Source organism: Grammomys surdaster, unplaced genomic scaffold (assembly GCF_004785775.1).
Source record: "Grammomys surdaster isolate TR1022 unplaced genomic scaffold, NIH_TR_1.0 192, whole genome shotgun sequence".
Classification (NCBI taxonomy): Eukaryota; Metazoa; Chordata; class Mammalia; order Rodentia; family Muridae; genus Grammomys; species Grammomys surdaster.
In genome coordinates, this window is record NW_021604637.1 from 48,015 (window position 1) to 70,094 (window position 22,080).

At 47.8% G+C, this 22,080-nt stretch overlaps 1 protein-coding gene across 1 annotated transcript in view; it reads right to left on the reverse strand.

Annotated features, from left to right (window-relative positions):
* Positions 1–4,805: 4,805 nt before the first annotated feature.
* Htra1 (HtrA serine peptidase 1) overlaps positions 4,806–22,080 on the reverse strand; it is a 48,991-nt gene continuing 31,716 nt past the window's right edge. The window contains exons 4-9 of the mRNA XM_028769415.1: positions 10,995–11,189; positions 10,521–10,553; positions 8,743–8,857; positions 8,263–8,320; positions 6,703–6,798; positions 4,806–5,499 (exon numbers count right to left, since the gene is read on the reverse strand). Coding sequence (XP_028625248.1) covers positions 5,331–5,499; positions 6,703–6,798; positions 8,263–8,320; positions 8,743–8,857; positions 10,521–10,553; positions 10,995–11,189 — 666 coding nt within the window. The 3' untranslated portion in view covers positions 4,806–5,330. The remainder of the gene's footprint in view (positions 5,500–6,702; positions 6,799–8,262; positions 8,321–8,742; positions 8,858–10,520; positions 10,554–10,994; positions 11,190–22,080) is intronic.

Below are 22,080 nucleotides of genomic sequence, written 5' to 3' on the forward strand. Positions count from 1 at the left end.
GGTGGCGCACGCCTTTAATCCCAGCACTCGGGAGGCAGAGGCAGGCGGATTTCTGAGTTCGAGGCCAGCCTGGTCTACAGAGTGAGTTCCAGGACAGCCCGGGCTATACAGAGAAACCCTGTCTCGAAAGAAAAAAAAAAAAAAAAAGAAAACTCAGGGCTATTTGCCCACATCAATCAACAGGACAATCTCCCACAGACACGCCCACAAGCCAATCTGATTGGGCAACCTTTCCATTGAGAGTCTCGTCTCAGAAGACTCGAAACATTTAAAACTACAACACCATCTTTCTCCGTTTCAGTTCTTATGCCCAAGAGCGACTGATTAAAGAGAGAAAAGAAAGGGTTAGCAGGGCAGGAAGTGGTTGGACAGTGAGGAGAGTGGGTTGTGGGAACAGCAGGGCAAGATGTGCACACAATCTGTCTTGGTTTCCTCTTCCAACAACCCCAGAACACCTTCGCTGAACTCTGCATCAGTCAGGAGTCTAAGCTTGGGGAGTCTGATCTTTGACCTGGGTTGTCTTCAGACTTCACATCCTGGTCCAGTGAGTTGTTGAAAGAGAATGTAGTAGATATTACAAGATAGACTGCAAATTCATAGAACCCGAGGGGCTTCACAAGAAAAGGTACACTTGCCTACTCCCTCTGTGTACCCACCTGCTTCCTCTCACTCCCCCACAATACCCATGGAACTCGATGAGAATTTTTTTATCAGTCTCACAAACTCAGTCACACACCTACCCTAACCCTGGGTCCAGCCAGCTTTTCTTTAATGCCACTGAGATGCCATTGTAGAAAGTAGGACTTAAATTACCAATGTCACTGGGAGTCAGAAAGAGCAGATCATAAGGTTAAGGGAGAGGGTTCTAGAACTTGGCATCATGCCTTCCAATATGTCAGCTACCTTTCTTCTTTGTGATCAGTTTCAGACTGGTCACTGAACCACTCTGAATCTTAATGTCCTCATTTGTCAAAATTCTAACACTACTTGTCTCTTGATATCAGGAGGCTGTAGCTACCTCCAGCACACTGCCTCCATGACAGGTGGTGAAGATAGTGACGGTGGATGAAGAAGAGATGGGGGACTGGTGGATTCCTTAGCATGCATGCCTAGCTTACCTGACCTGGTAATAGGAAGCTGTCTCCTGGCAAAAGCTGAGCCCTTTTTAAGTTAAACTAAATGAAAAATGCACGTTAGCATTGTCTGCATTTGATCTTCACTGGCTCTTGGCTGGGGCCCCACACTGAGGCAATAGCTTCACAAAGTTCTAAACAAAACAGCCGATTGATACAGGATGGCCCCTCCCCTGGCTCTGTGCCACCTACCTCTTGATGAAATCATCAGAGGGTCCATGAGTCCAGCCCAGATGGGCCCCAGACACTGGATGCAGTGAGCAGACCTCCCAGCTTAGCTCTCAGAAGGCCAGGCTGGGTACCCTGCAAAGGCCAGCCCCTCTGACGTGTGATTGCAACTGACAGACACGATTTGATTCTAAGCACTGGCATCTCGCTTGGCATTTGAGTGCCTTTCATGCTTCCGTTAGGTTGACAGTTGGGGAGCATGGCGTATCCACCTGGAGCTAGCCATAAGGCTAAGTGAGACACTAAGGAGAAGCCAGATCCATATATACCATAGGGTGACGTGTACAACTCTTCCAGGGATGTGGGAAAGCTGTTGTACATACACATGCTTGTGAGAGGAGGCAACATGGCGTTAGAACTCTCAAGACATGTGGTCATTCACAAATTGGCAGTGTTTAAGCCTCAACTAACCATTAATAACCTGGTCTCATGGAACTAGGTAGTAATTACAGAGATAGTGAAGTGGCAGGGGTGGTGTAGGGTTAAATCTGACCCTGCCTCTCTCCAACTCTTTGGGCCTTCATTTCCCTCATAATGAATGACTGCTTAGTGTATGTCAGTGTTCACTCTGCACACACTGTGAAGAAATGGCAGATTAGTGAGGGTGCATCTGGTTACAAAAAGCACACACATGTGCTGTGCCTCCTGCACCATCCACTCCCTAGTCAGACCCCAGCAGTTGTTCATGTCACTGTCATGGTTAAGTTTAAATTATCAACTTGAAACAGTCTGGAATCACCAGGGGAAAATGTCTCAATAAGAAATTGTCAGGGTTGAGCTAGCCTGTGGTTGTGTCTGTGTAAGATAACCTTGATTGTGTTAGTTGACAGAGAAAGACCCAGTCCACAGTGGGTGGCACCATTCCCTGGGCTCGGGTCCTGGATTGTATGAGTGGAGAGAGTGAACTGAGCACTAGGATTCATGCATCCCTCTGCTCTTGACTGTGGACATGACTGACTACTAAAATTACCTTGGGCTGTCTTCAGTCTCATTAATAACCATTAATCACCCACTTCTGTATCTGACCTAAAATTCTTTAGACTACCAGGTACAAACTTTTAAAATGTCATCAAGTTAGGTGGAGGTGGCACAAGCCTTTAATCCCATAACTTGGGTGGGAGAAGCAGGTGGATATCTGTGAGTTCAAGGCCAGTCTAGTCTACAGAGCAAGTTCCAGAACAGCCAGAGGTACACTGAGAAGATCTGTCTTGAAAAACAAAACAAACAAAAAAGAGTATCATCAATAGTATCTGAGGCCAACATCAAAGAGCCACTTTGCTGTGACCCATCTACCCAGTATCCTCACCCCTGTCATTGCAGCAGCATTAATTTATGACCTCTTTTGTTCTGTGACCATTAAGAGCTTGGATAAACATGTCCATAATAGAATGTGACACTTGGGGCAACCCAAATCCAACCTCCCAGGTTATGGTCACCCACATTTGGCACAGAGCATTCACACTTCAAGCATCTGCATGCTTTCTTATGGCTACCAAGAACATTAATACCTTTATGCCGTGCCCTTTCCTGATACTCCATCCATCTGCCATGAGTTTTGTTTCAGACAGGATTTAGGGGGCTTAAAGGAAATCTCACACTGCTACAGCCATGGAATTGTGACTTCATGGGACATCCTGACAGCCAGAGGTCATGAAGCACAAGGCCAGGGCTGTGGGCTCTAAGCAAAGGGCAGGGCCACCTGAGCACTGGTCCATTCTGGGAGGCAGAGATGGTAGAAAGAAGGAAGGGTCTATTGTGTAGAGGGCCAAGAACAGCAGGCTTTGTGTCAGAATACTAGAGAAATAACAGCCTGTTAGAAGAACGGCAACAACAGCAACAGAAGCATGGACTCATCCCTGAAGGAACAGAGAGACGACCTGGGAAGGCAGCAAGGACCATGTCAGAGAGAAACCTCTGGATCCTGGAACAGTGTTAACATCTGTTCCTGAAGGCCTAAATATCCAAGAGTGTTCATCTGTGTTCCCTAAACCCTGTGCCAGAGATCTGAGCTGTCTCTGTCCCCAGACTGCTCACTGCTTCTCCACATGCTCATCAAACCATAGCCAACATTCACCAGTGACCAGTAGGGTGGTCTTGGGCAAGCTTCTTGCTGATTATCACTTCTATACCTATAAACCAGGGATGCAGCAGCTCCTATTTCTGGTCACTGAGGAGCTGAAGGAGATGTGCATACGATGCATGCACTGTGTCTGGTTCGGACATCCTTGTCCATGGCGTGGGGATTTCCCACCCATTGTTCTAGTTGTAATCTGCTGTGTTCCCAGACACATCGATTTCCTTTTACGATTTACCATCTCCCAGTTTTTCAGTGTGAGTGGCATGAACTTTACACTTAGGTTAAGGCAAAGAGGACTTCCATCCACCACCAGCACTTCCTCTACCCCCAGACAACACCTTCCCCAGTACATCTAAGGATGAACCTGAAAACTGCCTTCCCCATTAAGAGACAGAACACAGAACACATGCTAAGGACATAGGACTGTTTGGATCCTTCCTAACATGCCTGCATCATTGAAACAGAGAGCAGAAGGCTGAACTGGGATACAAGGACTAGAAATACTCAGCACCAGTACTGATGTATACTTTGGCTAACGTCATCAAAGATCCTGCTAACTGATCTTCCACAGCCTCTCCAGGTATTCCTAGTAGAAAATGTAAACTCCTCTTTCCAGTGCCAGGACCAGGTTGTTGATGTTGATTATTCAACCTTTGCCACCACCTCCTACATAAATCACGTGTGTTTCTCATGGGGTCCTAGGTCTAGATAGGTGTACCTCAAGTTAAAGTCACACACTGATTTGCTTGAGTGCAGCTGTCTGGGGTCTTGTAAAGCTTTCCCGGGGAGAAAGCAACCTGTAGCTGTGGAGACTATACCTGTGGGATGGCAGGCTGAAGGAGCCATGTCCCAAGTCTGGAGGATGGAGGTCTTGCTCTTACCTCGGACCCAGGATAAGTGAGCTTGCAATAACCTTGTGCATCATGCGGACTTAGATCAGGCCATCCCTGTGTCCTAGTCTAAACCGGCGATCTTGCAGGAGACCTGATTGACTACTAGGAGCCCAGAGAGCAGATGGCTTGCATCTCCTGCTCTGGCTGGCCTCCATGCTTGGCCCACAGCAGGACAGATGCAAGCAAGGCCTTTTGGCACAGAGCAGAGGTCCAGGAAATCGTTGTTGACGGATTGCATGATGTATGAGATCTACACACACTCTCCTTAGTTTGACAAGCTCCAGAGAAAAACAGAACTGTCTATTCAGTGAGCCAGGGCAGCTAAACAGGGTTGCATAACACAGGCAAAACCCAAAGGGGGATTTTGAAATAACTCGTAGGGCTGAGCACTATGTGGTTGAATGAGGAGCCCACTGACATCAAGGCCAGTTCAAAAGGACTGCAGCCAGTTGATAAAAGAAGCACGCCAAAATCTAAGTATGAAGAAGTATTTTAATAGCTGAAACTCAAAGTCATTGTACTCCTGGTTCCAGGATTCCTAAGAGGCATTTTTGGCCACCTCAGAAGGCAGGTTCACCCACCTGTAGTCTCGGGGCATCAATTTCCTCTGAGGGCTGACTCAGAGGAAAAGTGTAAACACGCCCAAGACCATGGCTGCGAGGACCATCCCCTCATCTATGCATCCGTCAACTGCATTAGTCGGACAATTTGGGCTAAGGGAAGGGACAAATGTTGACTGTTTAAGCAGGAACATCCCAAGCTCGTAAGGAAAAGCACGCTGCATACATAGCATACAGAAGCAGGGCTTCTTTCTGCCTGTGCACCTGCAACATTACATTTGTTTTGCCCGCAAACTATCAAGGATTCTGTCAGCAGGGGTGTTCCCTGAACAAGCAAAATGTTGGACAAAAGTCCTGAGTGTCCTGCATCACCAGCTCAGTTCTCATGTGCCATCCCCTGGAATCTTTGAGGGAAATGAAGTCTGGCTCCTGTCTCTGCCTATGGGTCAATTTCTTCAGGAATCACCGTAATCACAATGTCTTCATTGCCCCTGCGGACAACCATGTTCAGGGTGTTCTCCTTTTTTATGACATCACTGACATCATTGGCAGTGACCACAGACTGTCCATTGATGCTGATGATGACGTCATTTTCCTTGAGACCTCCGCTGAAACGCAAAGGGAAACACACTGTTAACATTTCCATTCCACAAAGTCATCGAGAGAGGCACAGCTAAGAACCCAAAAGCCCAGAACAAATCGGGGCTATAGGAAATGATGGTGAGCTCGGATGTAAATGACTTCAAGCAGAGAAGATAGCATTTCCTGTCAAGATTTTTTTTAGGGACAAATCAAAAATGCCCCTTGTAGAAATGCCTATGAAATCTGTGTGAACTATGATCAATTATCCTCAGAGGGGACAAGGGAACACCAGGTCCTATGACCACAGCCAATTTGCTCACAAATGGCCCTGTAATTTAGAAAGTGATTCTTCTGGGAATGTTGGACGCCTCTACTCAGAGACGACTCCCCTGTACTGTGGCTAGAACTTTAATTCATATGTGACAGGATCACTATGCTACCAAAGTCCTCCTTGTTCTAATACAAATCTCCAGACTTTTTCCACAAAGGGCCAGATGGGAAACAGCTTAAGCTTCACAGAGTGTCTGGCCTCTGTGTCTTAGCTATTCAATTCTGCTGCAGCAGCATAAAAACTGCTCCAGACAAGATGTCATCTTGTCAGGGGACACGGCTGTGGTCTAATAAAACATGTGTGCGTATTTGCACTTCAGAGAATTTACAGTATCGCAAAATAGTGTCATTTGGATTTTTTTTTCCAACCATAAAAATAATGCAAGAACTGATTTTTCTCAGCTCACGGCTCATCCACAAAGAGGCATCAGGCCAGGTCTGGCCCTAGGGCCTCATGTGCAGCATCTCAGCACGTATTACTCTCTAGATGTCGGGGGGATCCAGGAAACAAGCCTATGTTCCAGCTGAACTGCTTCTACTATTTTGATGTCATTGGGGTTGTTTCCCTATAAGTGTTGATGGCTTAGTCACAAATACAACGACAAAAGGCTCTGCGAAGGATTGCTTCTGCTTTATCCAGCTCTCTCTGCAGCCAGGCTTCCTAGGGATTCCCAGCGAGCCCATTGTTGAGCGTGCTTCCTATGTGAAAGACCCCAGAGATGACCCAAGGGAAGAAACATCCTTCTGTGGTCAAGCCCTGAGCCCAAGGCAGTCAGGAGCCCTGACGTATAGGAAGTGATGGGCTCACATGATTATCTGAGCCAGCACAAAAAAGGACACTGCCCCCTGACCCACAAACTACATAGATATCAGGAAAAGGGGGATAACTTCACACTCACGCTTCTGCCGGAGTGTCAGGAATTACTTCAATGATATATGCTCCAGAGAGCACATCTGGGAAGTCTCGGTGGCGGTCCTTCAGCTCTTTGGCTTTGCTGCTTAGGAGAAAACGTGCTTGTGTTAATAGTAACTTCCCGCGGCCTTCTCAGGCCAACACTCAGTTCTCACCAAATACCCTTCTTATTCTCAGCTTGACGTCTTCTGATCCTATTTGACCGAGACACATATAGAGGCTTTGGTATGCCCCAACATTTACTTATATGTTGGTCTGACACAACCTCAGTCCCTGCCTTGCACCTTGCTGGAGACGTGGTCTCTTGTTCGCTCCTGCATACACTAGGCTAGCCGGCCTGTGATAAGGATTCTCCTCTGTTGACCTCCCATCCCCACAGAGAAAGCATTTGGACTATAGACGAGTACTTCTATGCCTGGCTTTACACAGGTCCTGGGGATTTGAACTTAGATCCTCATACTAGCATAGTAAGCACTTTATCCACTGAGCCAGCTCCCTAGCCCCCAATTCTGCTTTAAAATGGTCTGCCATTTAAACAGTAGTACTCTGTATAACAGTCAGGAAGTACTTTAAGCATCAGCACAGGACTGCTGCTGTGGCTGGTTGTCACTACCAAAGCTGAGCTGTTCCTGGCTATACAGTAGGCACACCTACACTCTTAACCTCATCCTGAAGGGGAAGGTGCTGAGCACTTAGGAAGCTGAGAAGCATAGGAGCTTAGGGGAACAACCCAGGAAGCTTGTTCCATAGCCTAGCTTCCTTCCCCAACACTCGCATCTCTTCTGCTTCCAAAGACAACCAGTGTGGTTTCAGTCTCAGCACACCATGCCATCCTCAGCAGCACGAAGAAAAGTACCATTGTTCACAACCTGTGCGGAATGTCTTAATATTTTGACAATTGAATAAAACAGTACTATCAATACATCCTGCTCTCAAATGACTCAAATATGCCAGTCAATTCAGTTTCCTGTACTTTACAAAGGTCTCACACACACACACACACACACACACACACACCACTCCCGCCTCCTCTTCTGGTATGTCGTGAGCCTGGCAACCCCAAGCAGCAACTTCCACACTCAGGAAAACAAGTCCATCAGTCATCAGTACCCTGAGGCAGGGCCTGCCCCTGCATTCCTGCAGCCACAGCCCTAGTACTGCACAGAGGAGGCGGGTGCTCCAGGCTGGGGTGGGCACTGGGGCGGGCACTGGGGCGGGCACTGGGGCACTCCTGGAATGTGAGTTTCAACAGAACAAGTGCAGAGAGGCAAGCGCAAAAGAGTGCAGGTTAGCCAGCCTTCTGATGCTCAGGCCTGCCTTCAGGGAGGAGGGCAAAGTCTTCCAGGTGGTCAGATATGCAAAAACAAAGAGGCCCAAGCCCACACCCCTACCCTTCCCCAGTGTGACTTACTTTTAAGCAGAAACCGAAATGGCTGAAGGAAATAGTTTCTCTTTGAGAATGCCCACGAAGCCTTGTGAAGCCCAAGTTTATATAAATATAGGTCAGACATTTGTATTTACATAGTTATGTGTCCTGTTTACCCACCTAGATGTGAGTGACATCATTCGGATCCCAATATACTTCTTCTTGGTGACAGCTTTCCCTGATGTGTCAACAAAGGGACAAACAAACAAACAAAAAAAGTAGGTCAGCCCAGTCCTCGGGAGTGTGGGGACACAGGAGCCAGAGTTCTAACACTCCACCTTGTAGCACGAACCAGAGCGAGTTACCTAAAAACTGTAGTTCAGTCCTGACCTGGATTCCAGATCTACAATGAGGAATGTCTCTCACCTCAAAATATAGTCAAAACCTGTGGCATGGCCCTTTGTTGCTAAGCTCTGTGGGTGTCTGGAATGAGATGCTCTTTGTTCAGTCTCCACCACCACCACCACCCTGGTAACGAGGCCTGATCTTACAGACCGTCATCTTCTCCCCTCCCAAGTCCTCAAGGGGCAGCTAGGCCCCTGGTGTGAACCTGCAAAGGTCCCCAGAATGCCGAGCTCGAGTTAGTTACTAGTTAGTTACCTTTAGCCTGACGATCGTGGGACTCTGTCAAGAACTTTTTTATCTTATCGGATGGAATTGCGAAGGAGATGCCCGCCGTCACCTTCAAGGTGTTAATCCCAATCACCTCGCCATCCTGAAAAACAAGGGACACCGCTCACTACCTCCAGGAGGGTCAGAGGCAGGCACAGGCTGGAAGGGAGCAGAGAATCTATAGGACAGGAGTCTTTGAAATGCATTGCCAGATGTGGCACCCCACACCTGCAAGTCCAGTATTCTAGAGTAGCCAAGAGAGGATCACTGTGCGATCCTAGCCAGCCTGAGCTACGGTTTGAAGCCTAGTTTCAAAACCAAAAGAGTGAAAGGAAGATGCTATCTATCTTGATTGGCCATCCCACACTCTACCCTACAAATGTGTACAATTAAAATAGTAATAAAAAAATAAGCGTGGGCCGAGAAGACGGCAACATGTTAATGTGTCTGCCGTGCAAATGAAAGCACTGGGAGTTGGGATCCCCGAGCCAAATGTATGCTGGGTGTGTGTGGTGACCTGCCTGTAATTCCAGCCTCAAAGGCAGAGGCGGGATCCCGAGAGAAAGCTGGCTGGAGCAACCAGCTGTAGTACCTAGCTCAGCGTTCAACTGAGAGACCCTGCCTCACTGAATAAGGGGAAAAGCAAATGAAGATGGTCCCTCATCCACCCCAGGCCTCCACAGACACAAATACACATGTGCACAGGTAATACCCTCCCCCTCCAGAGCACACACACACTTGGAACCACATATATACAAACACTCATATACACAGACACGTGGGGGGGGAAGTATTTGGGCTGTATCGGAGAATCAGGAGGCTGGAAGGAGAAGGGCCAGGGATAAAGAGGAGAGACATTAGGGCACCTGGGCAGTGCCACCCACACTCAGCTTTGGAAGGAACAAAGAAGCTCCAGGTAGAAGCTAATGGTTGTCTTATTGCATATACAGATGATTTCAAAATCCACATTTTCTCTTTTCATAGAAAGGATGTTTCCAGAATCTGTGAATTGCTAAGGTGACTATCCACCCCTCCTTCCTCTCCTGTTTCCAATGACTGTAGATGCTGGGTTGAGCAGCAGGCCTTATGCCCAATAGCTGCCTCAGGGTAAAGCAGGGACAAGTAAAGATGTGGCTCTTCCCTAAGAAGTTTCTGGTGGCCTGATGCTGTACTGACAAAGGACTCTGAGAACTTTCAGTATAAATTGTTCCTGGTGTGTGCTTTGTACATGTCAGTTCCTGACACCAAAGGGACCTAGCAGGGTGTATCATTGGGTGGACTCAATTTGATACTCTGTCAAACAACCTCCAAGCTCTGGCATTCTGTGACCTGAGGCCTTCAACTTTATTACTGAAGGACTGAAGTCTAGGTTAAGTGAGACATCTGTAAGCAAACAGGTGGCTCCCTGTCATACCCACAGGCATTCAGGGAGAGTCTGAGCCAGGCCGGCTCATCTCCACTCAGTCACCCTCAAGGCTGAAGGTACATTTCTGCAGCTGGCAGTACTGTGGGGACTTTCAGTCCCCTTTCTGCCTAGACTAGGCTTGAACTCCATAGCATCCACCTGTGGCTTGAAACACAAGAGCTGCCTGTGACCTTACTGCTTCCAGAAAGGGCTGGTGGGGTGAGGTCCAAAGAAACACTGCCTTCCCCTAGCTGACTATAAAGCTAACTGCTTGTCCTGACAAGCTCATATCCAAAGAGAAAGCAAAGACATGCGTGCCCACAGACAAAACAAACACAGCATAGGTACTGGAAGGCCTTACCAGGTTTACTAAGGGACCTCCGGAGTTTCCATACTGAAACGGAACAGAAAGGGAAAGGTTAGCTTTGTATCATACCACCGCCTAATCCATGTCTCTGCCCAGATTTCAAAGCACCGTAGAAGCAGCTGGTAGGGGGCTTCCCCAGGCTTTGTCTCCGGTCACCTAATATTTAACTGAGAAAAAGGATCTTGACCATTTTCACAAAGCTTGGGATAGGCCATAGTGAAAGTGGTTCTGAGACCCCACTTTCACCTCCTCCTCAGATGAGACTGGCTACCACTCGCTTCAGAACCGCATAGTTCAACTCTGTACAGCTCCAAGTGGGACATTCTCCCTATCGCCTAACACCAGGACATCACAGATGTTCTGGGAATTCATGCAGACTGTAGGAAGGTTCAGGAATAAGAAGAAGCCCAGGCTCCTCTAGTGAAAACTTGTCCCCAACCCAGTAGGCAGAGGGAGCAGAGGGCTCACATTGATGATAGCATCTGTCTGAATGTAGTCCATATCTGAGTTCCGGAGTCCCAGCTCTTTGCCGCCTCGCTGGGTGGTGCTGACGATCCCAGTGGTGACAGTGTTTTGCAGAGAAAAGGGGCTTCCGATGGCCACCACAAATTCTCCCGGTCGCAGCTCTGAGGAGCGGCCAAGCAGCAGGACTGGCAGCTTTCCCTGTAGGCACAAAGGGAGCCATTGCTGAACTGTGGCTTAGTAAGCTGGATAATAGAAATACAGAGGACAAAGAGCAGTCTTGGTCCACAGGGGCTGAGTTTGGGATGGACACTCCTCTCCTGAGGGCCAAGTCCCTACCATGATCCACACACAGGCCATTAGCAAGTCAATGAAACAGGAGACACTTGTACCAAGGAAAACGGGAAAAGGTAATAGACCGTTGGAACTATCTGTGCAGCTGGATAGAGAACACGGGGAGACAACCTAGGTTTAAGACTTAAAGATCAAAGTCCTAGACAAGGATCCTGAACCCATGTGCCTTAGAGGAAGCAAGGAACCATGGGTCTACTTTCCCACGTGTATAGCCTTCCTGAGACCTGAGATGTGAGCAGCCCTGAGGCAGAAACTCACACTGACTTTCTTGGGTTCCCCAGTGGTTGTGAGGCACAAGGACAAGCAGAGGGGCTGGCAGCATCCAGGACCCAAATGGTAGACTGTCTCTCCTGTGCACACTGGGAAAGTCTCTATCACTACATCTGCTCCCAGCCTAAACAGGCTGAGGATTCAGCTGAAGACGTGCCATCTCCCATGCCCTCTAGATACTGGACAGATTCAGGAGCCCTAACTAACTCCCCATAACAAGATAGGACCATGGAGGTTGAAGGGCTGCGGAAAATGGCTGGAGGCTGCCTTCTTCCACTAAGATGGCCCCAGGGCCTGCTTTCTTCCTCCCACATAGCCCAGAAATCCTGAATTCTCTATACATTGCTCATAGTGTCCAAAAAAGGCTAGTGTTGGCTGACTGCTGAGGGAAACTCTTTATATTCATTCACCTTGAAAAAGAATAAGCTAAAAAAAAAAATCCAGTGTGGGTGGAGGTGGGATGGTGAGATGGGTAGCCCAGACAAGAGAGTTTATCATCCCTTCTGCAAAGAGAACTGAACTGCTGACGCACTCGGACAATTGTCTAGCAGACAAGGGAGGCTCCAGGCCCTGAGTGACTTGAGATATAACAGAGATTTAACTGTACTTATCTACTCCACAGCACCATGACAGATTCGAAACACACACACACAAACCACACATACACATGCACGCACACACACACACTCACACATGTGCACACACACACACAGAGGCATGCACATGCACACACACACATGCACGCACACACACACGCACATGCATGCAAACGCACATTCACACGCACGCACACTCACACGCACATGCACACACACAGCCAGTGAGACCAATGCTACCTAAGTAAACTCACACAGGAAGACAGAGTGCAAGCTCTCACCAGCTAGGAGCCTGAGAAGCCGCACCTCTTGACTCTCAGCTACCACGCACCCCACAGAGCACCATCTGTGACACAGGCTGGGGCCAGGCTGCCAAACTGACATTTTGCATGACAAGCATGGGTTCCTCATCTGAGAAATGGGAATAAGACAGCCCACCAATCCCGCTAGCCTCTTAGGACGATGATTTAGGATAATGATGAATTAGGACCCTGAACAGCTCTCTGGAAACAGCCCACTTGGCCAATGGATCAGCTATTTACTAGTATTCAAATCCCTGAAAATCCAACGAAGGAGTCCAGCAACTGTGCTGTGACAAGCCAGAAACTGTGTCACTTTTCCAGACACAGTTTCACACTGGCTACGACCCTTTCACTTTAAGGTCACCTGAGGCCGGAGCCTATGGCATTCCCTACACAGACCCACTCGGCATCCAATGGCACGCAGCAAGCTCAGCGCGACATGTTTATCCTGGGTGGGCGCCAACAGTCCCTGCCAGCAAGCTCTGCCAAGAATGACCTCAGCAATCATGGCAGGGTGGGGCAGAGTCTGGCTGCTGATGAGTGCTGGCCACACTGGGGGAGGCCCACCAGGACAGTCCCATTCCTTTGGGGCCTGGGGCTGGCTGGAAGTCCTATCTTTGAAGCTTCGGGGTAACTGTGAAGGACAGGCAAGAGAGGTGGCCACGGCCTGCAGCAGGTCAGTCTGGACATCCAAGGAAGCAGAACTACACAGATAAGAGTCAGGATTAGACATGGAACAGTGGGGCCAGCTACACAGTGGGGAGTATATCAGGTCTGAGGTAAGATCCAATGTGAGAATCTTTATCAGCATCTGGCTGTAACACCCACCGGCCACTAGCTATTGCCTCTGCCTGCTAGGAGGAGAGCCAGAGATGCAGGTATTAAGCCCCAGGGCCCTTAGCAGGGACATAATGACACCCTGTCCAATGCTTCTGTCCCAAGTCTGAGCTCAGGCCCAAAGGATGCTAGAAAGGAGATAAATGTTTGGGAGAAAGCTGTATGGACAGACGGCAGAGACCTCTACAATGGCAGGCGATAGAGGCCTCTATTCTATAGAACACTGAAAGGACATGCCAGGCTCAGGAACAATGATCTCATCCATGTTACCAAGGTGACCATATTGGGCTTAGACAACGGGGATACCAATGATGAGAATCCATAGGGATGCCATGTGACCACCCTGTCACACCCCCAGGTGGGCGGTCCCATTGAGCATGTCTCCTTAAATACATGTTATAAATCATGAAGGGTGATTATGAACACAAAAACTAAACAGGCAGACACATAATGGCAGGGTAAGGAGAGGGCTATCACAGCCTAAATTCTCCATGCATACGAAAGGAACAAACCCTTCCTTGCCAGATGACAAAGTGCTTTTAGGGTAATCTGACGATTTGGGGGCATAACACCCCCCCAACACACACATCATTTTACAGATATGGAAACTGAGGCTCAAGATGGAGGAGTTTCTCTCAGCCATAAGAAGCCTGGGTAAGCTGGAGAACCAGTTCCCAGCCACAGGCCTCCATCCCCATAAGGCAGGAATTCTAATTGCCAGACTCCAATTATAGACAGCAATCCCTGTATGGGAGAGAGAAGTGGTGCCGAGGTGGCGGCCAAGCCAGATCTACAGCTCCATGAGGTCAAGCTGCCTGAAGGGGCCCTTCTGGTGCTGGCTGCTGTGAGCCTTGCTCCCTGCAGGTGCTGGCTGGCTGTGGGCCTCAGGCTTACTAGCCTTACTTGGGTCCAAGTGGGGCTCATTCTCAGCCACAATCCTCACCCAGGCCTGTCTGCTCAGTAGCTAAGCTTTCACTGGCCAAATTCCTGCTCAGTAATTGAGCTTCTAATTCTATCCCTGTCTAGACAGCCATACTCTTGGGGGGGACAGAGAAGATGAAATATATGTACATGGCTGGAAGGCAACACCATGCTGCAGCCTTGACCTGCGGGCACCCTGCCACACTTCAGGGTCCCTGTTCTGTGTCTGCAGGCTGCTTCCCATGTGCCCACATCAAAGCCGTCTCCAGGCTCCTGGCTGCAGACGCTCTGTCTGGGGCTCCCTTTGAAGCAATGCCAGCCACAGGCCATCCAAGAGACCAACTCTTTTCCCAACAGCCATGTCCCATATCCCCCTCCCCCCCCATCCATCAACTCAAGCTCTCCTAAGAAACAAACAGGACAAACATTGATCCTGATAGTTGCAAAGGCTGAGGGGAAGGAAGGGACCTACCGCTCCGGTTGTCCTCAATGCTGGGGAGACACAGAAAGGCAGCTTGTGGGCATAATAAAACCATGAGTTGAAGTCAGGAAAAATGGCTCAGAAGCCCATATCATAAAGCCAAGAAGGAGCCTCTACCAGGAGGGCCAGCAGCTTTTTAGGATGCGGAATATACACAGTCTCTCACAGTGAGTTCTCACCAGGCTGAAGAGAAACAGCAGCCTGAGAGGCCAGCAGAAGAGACAGCTATGAAGGAGGAAGAAGTATAACCATCATATCTTCAGGGTGCTACCTGATGCAAAGTGTATCATCAGAGTCATGAGAGAGACTAGAGAAAGAGAAAAATTCCTAGGGGCTGGGAAGATGGCTCAGCCAGACAGCCAGATGACCTGAGTTCCACTCCTAGAAACCTAATGTTAAAAAAGCCATGTATAGTGCCACTACTCTAAGATGGGAGACATAACAGGAGATATATCATCAGCTCAAGGTCCAGTTAGCCTGGATAATAACATGCAAGGCAGTGGCAGAAACAAGAGAGATAGTCAACAAGGTATGTCTTGAGTTTCTATTGCTGTGAAAAGACGTCATAACCCCAGCAACTTGAGGTTTAGTCCATTATCATCATGGTGGGAAGTATGGCGGCATCCAGGCAGACATGGTGCTGGAGAGGTAGCTGAGATGGGCAGGCAGGAAGAAGAGAGTGACACTGGGCCTGGCTTGAGTATCTGAAACCTCAAAGCCCACCCCCTGTGACACACTCCTACCAACAAGGCCACACCTACTCCACATCTCCAATAGTGACACTCTCCATGGGGCCATTTTCATTCAAACCACCACAAGGTGAAAGGTAAGAGCTGGCACCAAAAAGTTGTCCCCTAATCTCCATATACACACTTGCATACATATGCATAGGCGCCTGCATACACATGACCACACATGCACAATTTAAGAAGAAGAAAAAAAGAATCCATAATTTCAAAGTTATAGATACAATGTCACCTGAGTAGGTAGAGAATGAGCCCAAGGGACAGTGTCAATGGCCCTGGACATAGACTCCAGGTTTCCAGTGTCCACATAAATTACAAAATATCATCCAGAGACTGGATGCTAATTGTGAAGTAGGTTGAGGGCTTGGTCCATTGAACGGTTCTAAGAAGGTCTTCCTAGTTGGTTAAAGATCGCCACCACCCCAAGCAGGCCCAGGAGCTTCACTTTCAGGACAGAAAGTGAATCTGAGAGAGGACAGTCTCAACAAATTGTCTTCCCAGTGCGTAGCATAGGACTTCAAGGACCAACATATCCAGTCCAGCTCTCCAGGTTTCCTGTTTGCTGGGCAGAACATGGATGAACTACTGGGGCTCAAGAGTAAAGAAGAACAGAGTCCAAACCCTTGCTGCAGGCAACTGAGCACAGAATTGTCTATAATACTAAGCACAGAGTAATACTGTACAGCTCTGTCTGTCTCACATGCTAGGAACACTAAGCCAAATCCAAAACGGACACAGCCATCTGTCTGAGACCAGGGTTGTACCAGGACTGAGAAAAAGGAGAAGGACTTTCTGAGGTGGACTAGGAGTGGGCCCATCCACTGTGGCCAGGCTTCAAAAGCTGAAAGACAACATCAGGAACCAAGCACAGCCTCCTCTCTACTCTGTCAATTTCAGTGTGTTCTCACAGTCAGAAGACAGCCACCACCACTCCAGACACCACACATAGACAAGGTACCTGCCAGCAATATGACTCCTCAGAAGAACAGAGAGAGCCAGTAAGATAGCAAACCCAAGTTCCATCCCCATGTAAGGCCCCACAAGATCTGGGCTGCAACACATCTCAGCTGAGTGAAGATGCAGGTGACCGAGTGAAGCCTGGCCACAGTAGACAAAATCACTCCTGGGTCACCTCACACAAGTGCTTCCTCCTGCTTTGTTGCACAGGAATTGTGTCTGTGGGACAATGCAGATGCTGAGAGCACAAAGCTGACCAAGGAGGAAAGGAATGATCTATGCACAGAGGGAGAAGACAGCAGCCAGTGTAGCGGAATAAAGTGATGACAGAGGAGATTAAGAACCATGACAGAGAGACTAGGTGGAGCTCAATGGTAGTCTTACCTAGCATGTGCGAAACCTTGTGTTCTATCCCCAGCACAAGAAAATTAAAAAACAAAACCATCAGATGGACCAGCCAACAGGAGCTGGGCTAGTGGTTCTCAAGTAAAGGGCTGGCCTTGCTGCTTATTCCATGGTATCATTTGGGGAATCTGTCTTACCCTTAGCCAAGCCATGGTAAGCTTGGCCTTGGCTTCAAGGTGTCATGTGCTGTAGGTTTCATTAGTGAACAGAAGATGAACTCTAAACTGCCAGAACTCCTCAGAGCAGGAAAGCTGAGCCCCTGCTAAAGAATGGCTCATTTGGGCTTGAGGTCCAACATCAAACAAGCTGGTGCCAAAGAAAGATTAAGCAAAACATGTTCACATGCGCACATACTTCTAATGTGTTACATACTCAGAGGAGAACGGACATCTGGGTTTGGGCAGAGTCTTGTATTTTTAAAAATTTAGTGTGTGTGTGTGTGTGTGTGTGGTGTGTGTGTGTGTGTGTGTGTGTGTGTGTAGGAGGGGGGGGGGGGGGGAGGGGGAGGGGGAGGGGAAGGGGGAGAGGGAGAAGGAGAGGGAGAGGGAGAAGGAGAGGGAGAGGGAGGAGAGAGAACATATATGTTTGTCAGAGGACATCTTTGTGGAGTCAGTTCTCTCCTTCTACCTTTACATGGGCTCTGGAATCATACTCAGATCATTAGGCTTGTGTGGCAAGTGCCTTTTCCCCACTGAGCTATCCCCCGGTCCTGGGTCTTCTATTAACTCAGTCTGTCACTTGATTGATTTCCCTGGATTTTACTTTTACTTCCTCCAAGGATAAAGGAGTTGAGTCTAGAGTTAGTTATGTTGATTAGGGCTCTTTCCAGATGTGGCTGTTGCTGGAAATTCCATTAGCAGTAGTTAAACGGGTGAAATCAGAAAGGTAACGGGAACCTCAAATTACACACGACTCTCAATGAGGTCTCAAGATCGCTGCAGCATCTCAAGCATCACGTGGACAGATGTCTGGAATTCGTGAGGTGGCCATTTGACCAGTCATCCTCCAGCAAGGACAGCAGAAAGCCAGATCCCTTCACCAGTTCAGCTGCAGTTACCAGCCCATGCACTCACCTCATCCCCCTGAAGTTTAAAGACAGGAGCAATGAAATGAACCAAAGTCAAAATGAAGGGAAAGAGGCCCATTTTTTTTTGAGGCCCATCTTTAAAACAAACAAACAAAAAACAAACAAACTAATGATCCACGTCAATCATCTCTTTTTCTCCTTGGAGAAGGACAACAGGTTCCTTGGTTGCAAAAATATTTTTGTTGCTGAGCCTGCAGTTTTCTATGTCCGCCAGCTGCCTGCCCGTCACACTCCTGTTTAGGGCTGGGGCTTTCAGGCTGGGCCTCATATTGGCTGAAGTTTTCATCAAAGGCTAATGTTGCAGCCACTGGCTGCAACTCAACTGAGTGATTCAATATGCCTTCTGGAAACAGTTATGTCAACCGCTCGTTTTCTTTAAAACTATGCAGTAGGGGGAACTGTGTAATCCCCATACCCAGAAAGAAGAAAGCAGAGGAGGCTTGGGGAGTGGGGTGTTACCATACAAGAACTTGCCTAAAGGAGAGGGGAGCGTGTTCTAGCACATGACCAGCAAGGGTGGTAGAACCATGGGCTGTGGACCAGGTAAGCCAAAGCTTTGCTGAGAACCAAGTATAGCATTTGCAGGGCAATGTGAAATAAAACTCAGCCTCAGGTTCATAGGATCTCTTCTTTTTTTTTCTACATACTCTCCCCACATCTTAATAGTCTTTATTTACTTTGGTCCTTGAAAAACAAAGAAATTCCCAGATTGGCAAGTGCAGACACCATTGGTCTCAAAACCCGATGCTTGACCACACAGCTAAGTAATCTCCACACTATACTAACTAGGGTAGAGAAGTAAAGCCTTGTATCTCTCCTTCCCAAGGTCCAATCTAGAGATGATGGATTACCTCAAGGGCTTTGGCATTATCACCTCTATGCAGGCATATGTTGGGTATCTAGATCAGAGTAGAAGCTTTCCCTTGCCTGGTAATCCATGGAACATGCCATTAATCTGTCACTCCAAGCCTTGCATAACTCCCTGCCCTAAGCTCTGTGAAGTGTGACAGTAACCCCAATGCTTATGACTCTTTTAGGCATGGGATGTCTTCCAGGCATGGGATATAGTTACAATCATCACACAGACAAAGAAAGGGGACAGACAGAGTCAGAGATCCCTGTAGCACAGTACTGGGAAGACCAGGAGCTATCCTGAGGAGGAATGAGAAGGAAGAATCATCTGAGCCAAGGCTCCAAGCCCACTGAGCACACACCATTGTCCCATTGAGAATCTAGGACAAGACACAAATTCAAAGATCAAATTGGGACAGTGGCCTCAGAGCATAGGACCTCTCTGAGACCAGGGGTTGTAAAAGCACAAATCACATGTGCATGAAGTCATCTACCAAGTGGACCAAGAGTGAGATGCCTAGAATTTAGATTAAGGAAGAGGCCATGAATGATGGCATGGTCAAGAGGAGAACCTTGTCAAAATCAAGGATGGCTGTGGTGAATGAAAAGATGAATCTAGGAGCTGAGAGGCTAGGGCAGGAGGGGCCTGCTCATGAGATTGGTGTCACCAGCATCCTTTTCCCCACTGGACATGCTATTGGTGTCTAGGGATGCAGAACACTTGATAAGCTGGCTGGAAGGGAGATGGAAGAAGTGAGAGCAATGGAGGGAGATGGGAGGAGAGGGAGAACGCAGGAGGCAAAAGAAGGGAAGGAATGTAAATGTTGAAGTGCAACCTCCTTCCTCCTCACTGTTTATGAACACCACCATAATATTTAGTCTCCTGTGAGATATATCAAGAAATGTTCGCTATTTCAAATATCCCTCTTGTTCTGTTTTAGACCACAAAATGTCAACAGCTCTATATGGCACCCACAGGAAAAGAAACAGGATGTTGGTCAAATCTTCTAGATGCATCCACCCGTTTGACCACCAACCTCAGCATGGCTGCTGTGGCAGTGTCCCATCATGGCGGATGCTCAATAAATATTTAGAAAAGTCAATGAACAAGCTTAGAAGATCCATTAGACTCTTAGCAGGGAAGTGGGGGCGAGAGTGGGGCAATCCTGACATTAGCTAAAGCCTAGCATTTTGGCCATGGTAACTGACCCGAAATGCCTTGGTTTGCAATTGTCTTTAAAGTGTTCTTGCTGTGAGATTTCAGTGTCATGTTTTAACTAGTGTCATGTCAATTAGTGGGTTTAGTAGAACAATCAGTCCTCAATCCACCACAAGGTCTTACCTTTCCACTACCATAGAGGTCTGGAGGATTTAGCAATCAGTTAGGGGAAACTGTGTTCTATGTCCAGATAATTAAGAACCCTTTTCATTTTGAGTCTCTCAGGAAACTGAGTGCCTAGAAGGCCTTGGAAGTTCCCAGAGGAAGAGCAGGCCAGCAAGGTGCTTAGACAATACAAAGAGATAGCAGCTAACTAGAAACGCTGGCCTTGTGATTTAGATGTTATCATAAACTCACTGGAAAATACCTGTTTGCACATAGTCCAAGATACAGATCATTCAGGCTGGGCAGAAAAGGAGAATTAAGAAGCTTCACCCATCATTTCCCACCCGCCCCAAGGCTGGCTCAAGGCATCTCATCTCATCCTGACCATCCCTTCTGCAGATAAGCTCCCAGCCCGCACCGCTTATGGAAGCCTTCCAGCCTTGGGCAGGTTCTTGCCATATTCCCCTTTGTCTCCTTTGCTCCATTTCACTCCTGTCTTGTACACTAATCTTCAGCCCCATGACTTGTGCCCACTATTGCTACATGTGCAAAAATATGTGCATATGTGTATAAAGTTGGTAGGAGCTTTGCTCCATCCACTAAATGTGTGTGTGTGTGTGTGTGTGTGTGTGTGTGTGTGTGTGTATGTATGTGTGTGTGTGCATATATATATATATATATATATGGAAAGTGGTTGGAGCTTGTTGGAACCTGCTTTATCCACCACATATGCACGAGCACACTTGATTTCCCTCTCCCTTTTTGGCAGCCCCAGGGAGCTTCTTGCCAGCCCCACAGAATCAAGCTTTGTTTCCTCAGAGAAAAGTGTTGAGTGATCAATCACCAACTCTACACCCCATCTCGGTTTACCCTGGATTGTTAGGCCAGACCTAACAATGTCTGGCCAACACAGGTGTTCAACAGCACATAAGACAAGCAAATGAAAGGAGGCTTAAAGTTGGATAGGAACTTGGAAAACGTATTGTAATTCTAGTAAATTCCTATTTACCAACACTGCACAGAAATGACAGACTTAAACATCTCTCTCTACTCAGTGTGGCAAAACCAAAAGCCTCATTTTCACTGAGGCAAACTCTTCCCAGAAAAAAGACAAATGAAGTCAGCTTCACCGTCCACACTTCTTCTGGGCCCTTGGTGCTTCACTGAGCTTTGCACTTTTTCTCACATTCTGCCCAGACACTTGCCGCTCCCTCAGAATAAGGATTCTATCTGTCTCTAGTGCTGGTAAAGTCTCACTATGAAGCACTGGAAACCAAATGTCTGGCTTCCCTTGCAATGTGGTCTCCAGGCCAAGTCTACAACTTCTTTGGAACAGAATGAAAGCAACCATAGACTGTATAAATGAACGGTCATGGGTGTGTTCTGATAAAATTGTTTACAAAAAAGATGGGGTCAGATATGGACAAGAGGCTACCGATGGCCAATCTAAACTAACACAGACATGCTCACAACAGTCAAGTAAGTCCCATTCTGTCCCCCCTAGATGAGAAGGGCAGAGAAACTCCCAGTGACCTGAGACTTGCTTTGCCTGAACCATCATATCCTCTTTATGATTCCCTGCAAAGGGTGCCAAAGAGGAAAAAGGCATTGCCATATTAAGAGAAAAATGGAGCCAAAGAATTTCCTCAACCATCAACGAAGTTCTTGAAATGGGGCCAGAGAACACACAGGGCTCCAGTTCTGAGTTTGGGGAAGTGAAATATTTTCACATGCCAAATGACTACAATCAGAACAATAAGGAGCCATGCAGCCATTCGCTTCTGGACTGAGGACTTGCACTGCAGAATAAAAGCCACCTTCCATGTCCCTGTCTGCACTTTTTCCTTCATGAAATATTGATGCTCACTTCCCTACAAAAAAAAGGTAAAAATCAATCCAGTAATAGGAGCTTTGCACATCAACAGAACCTGTGGCATCTCTGACAACTGCAGCAGAAGCC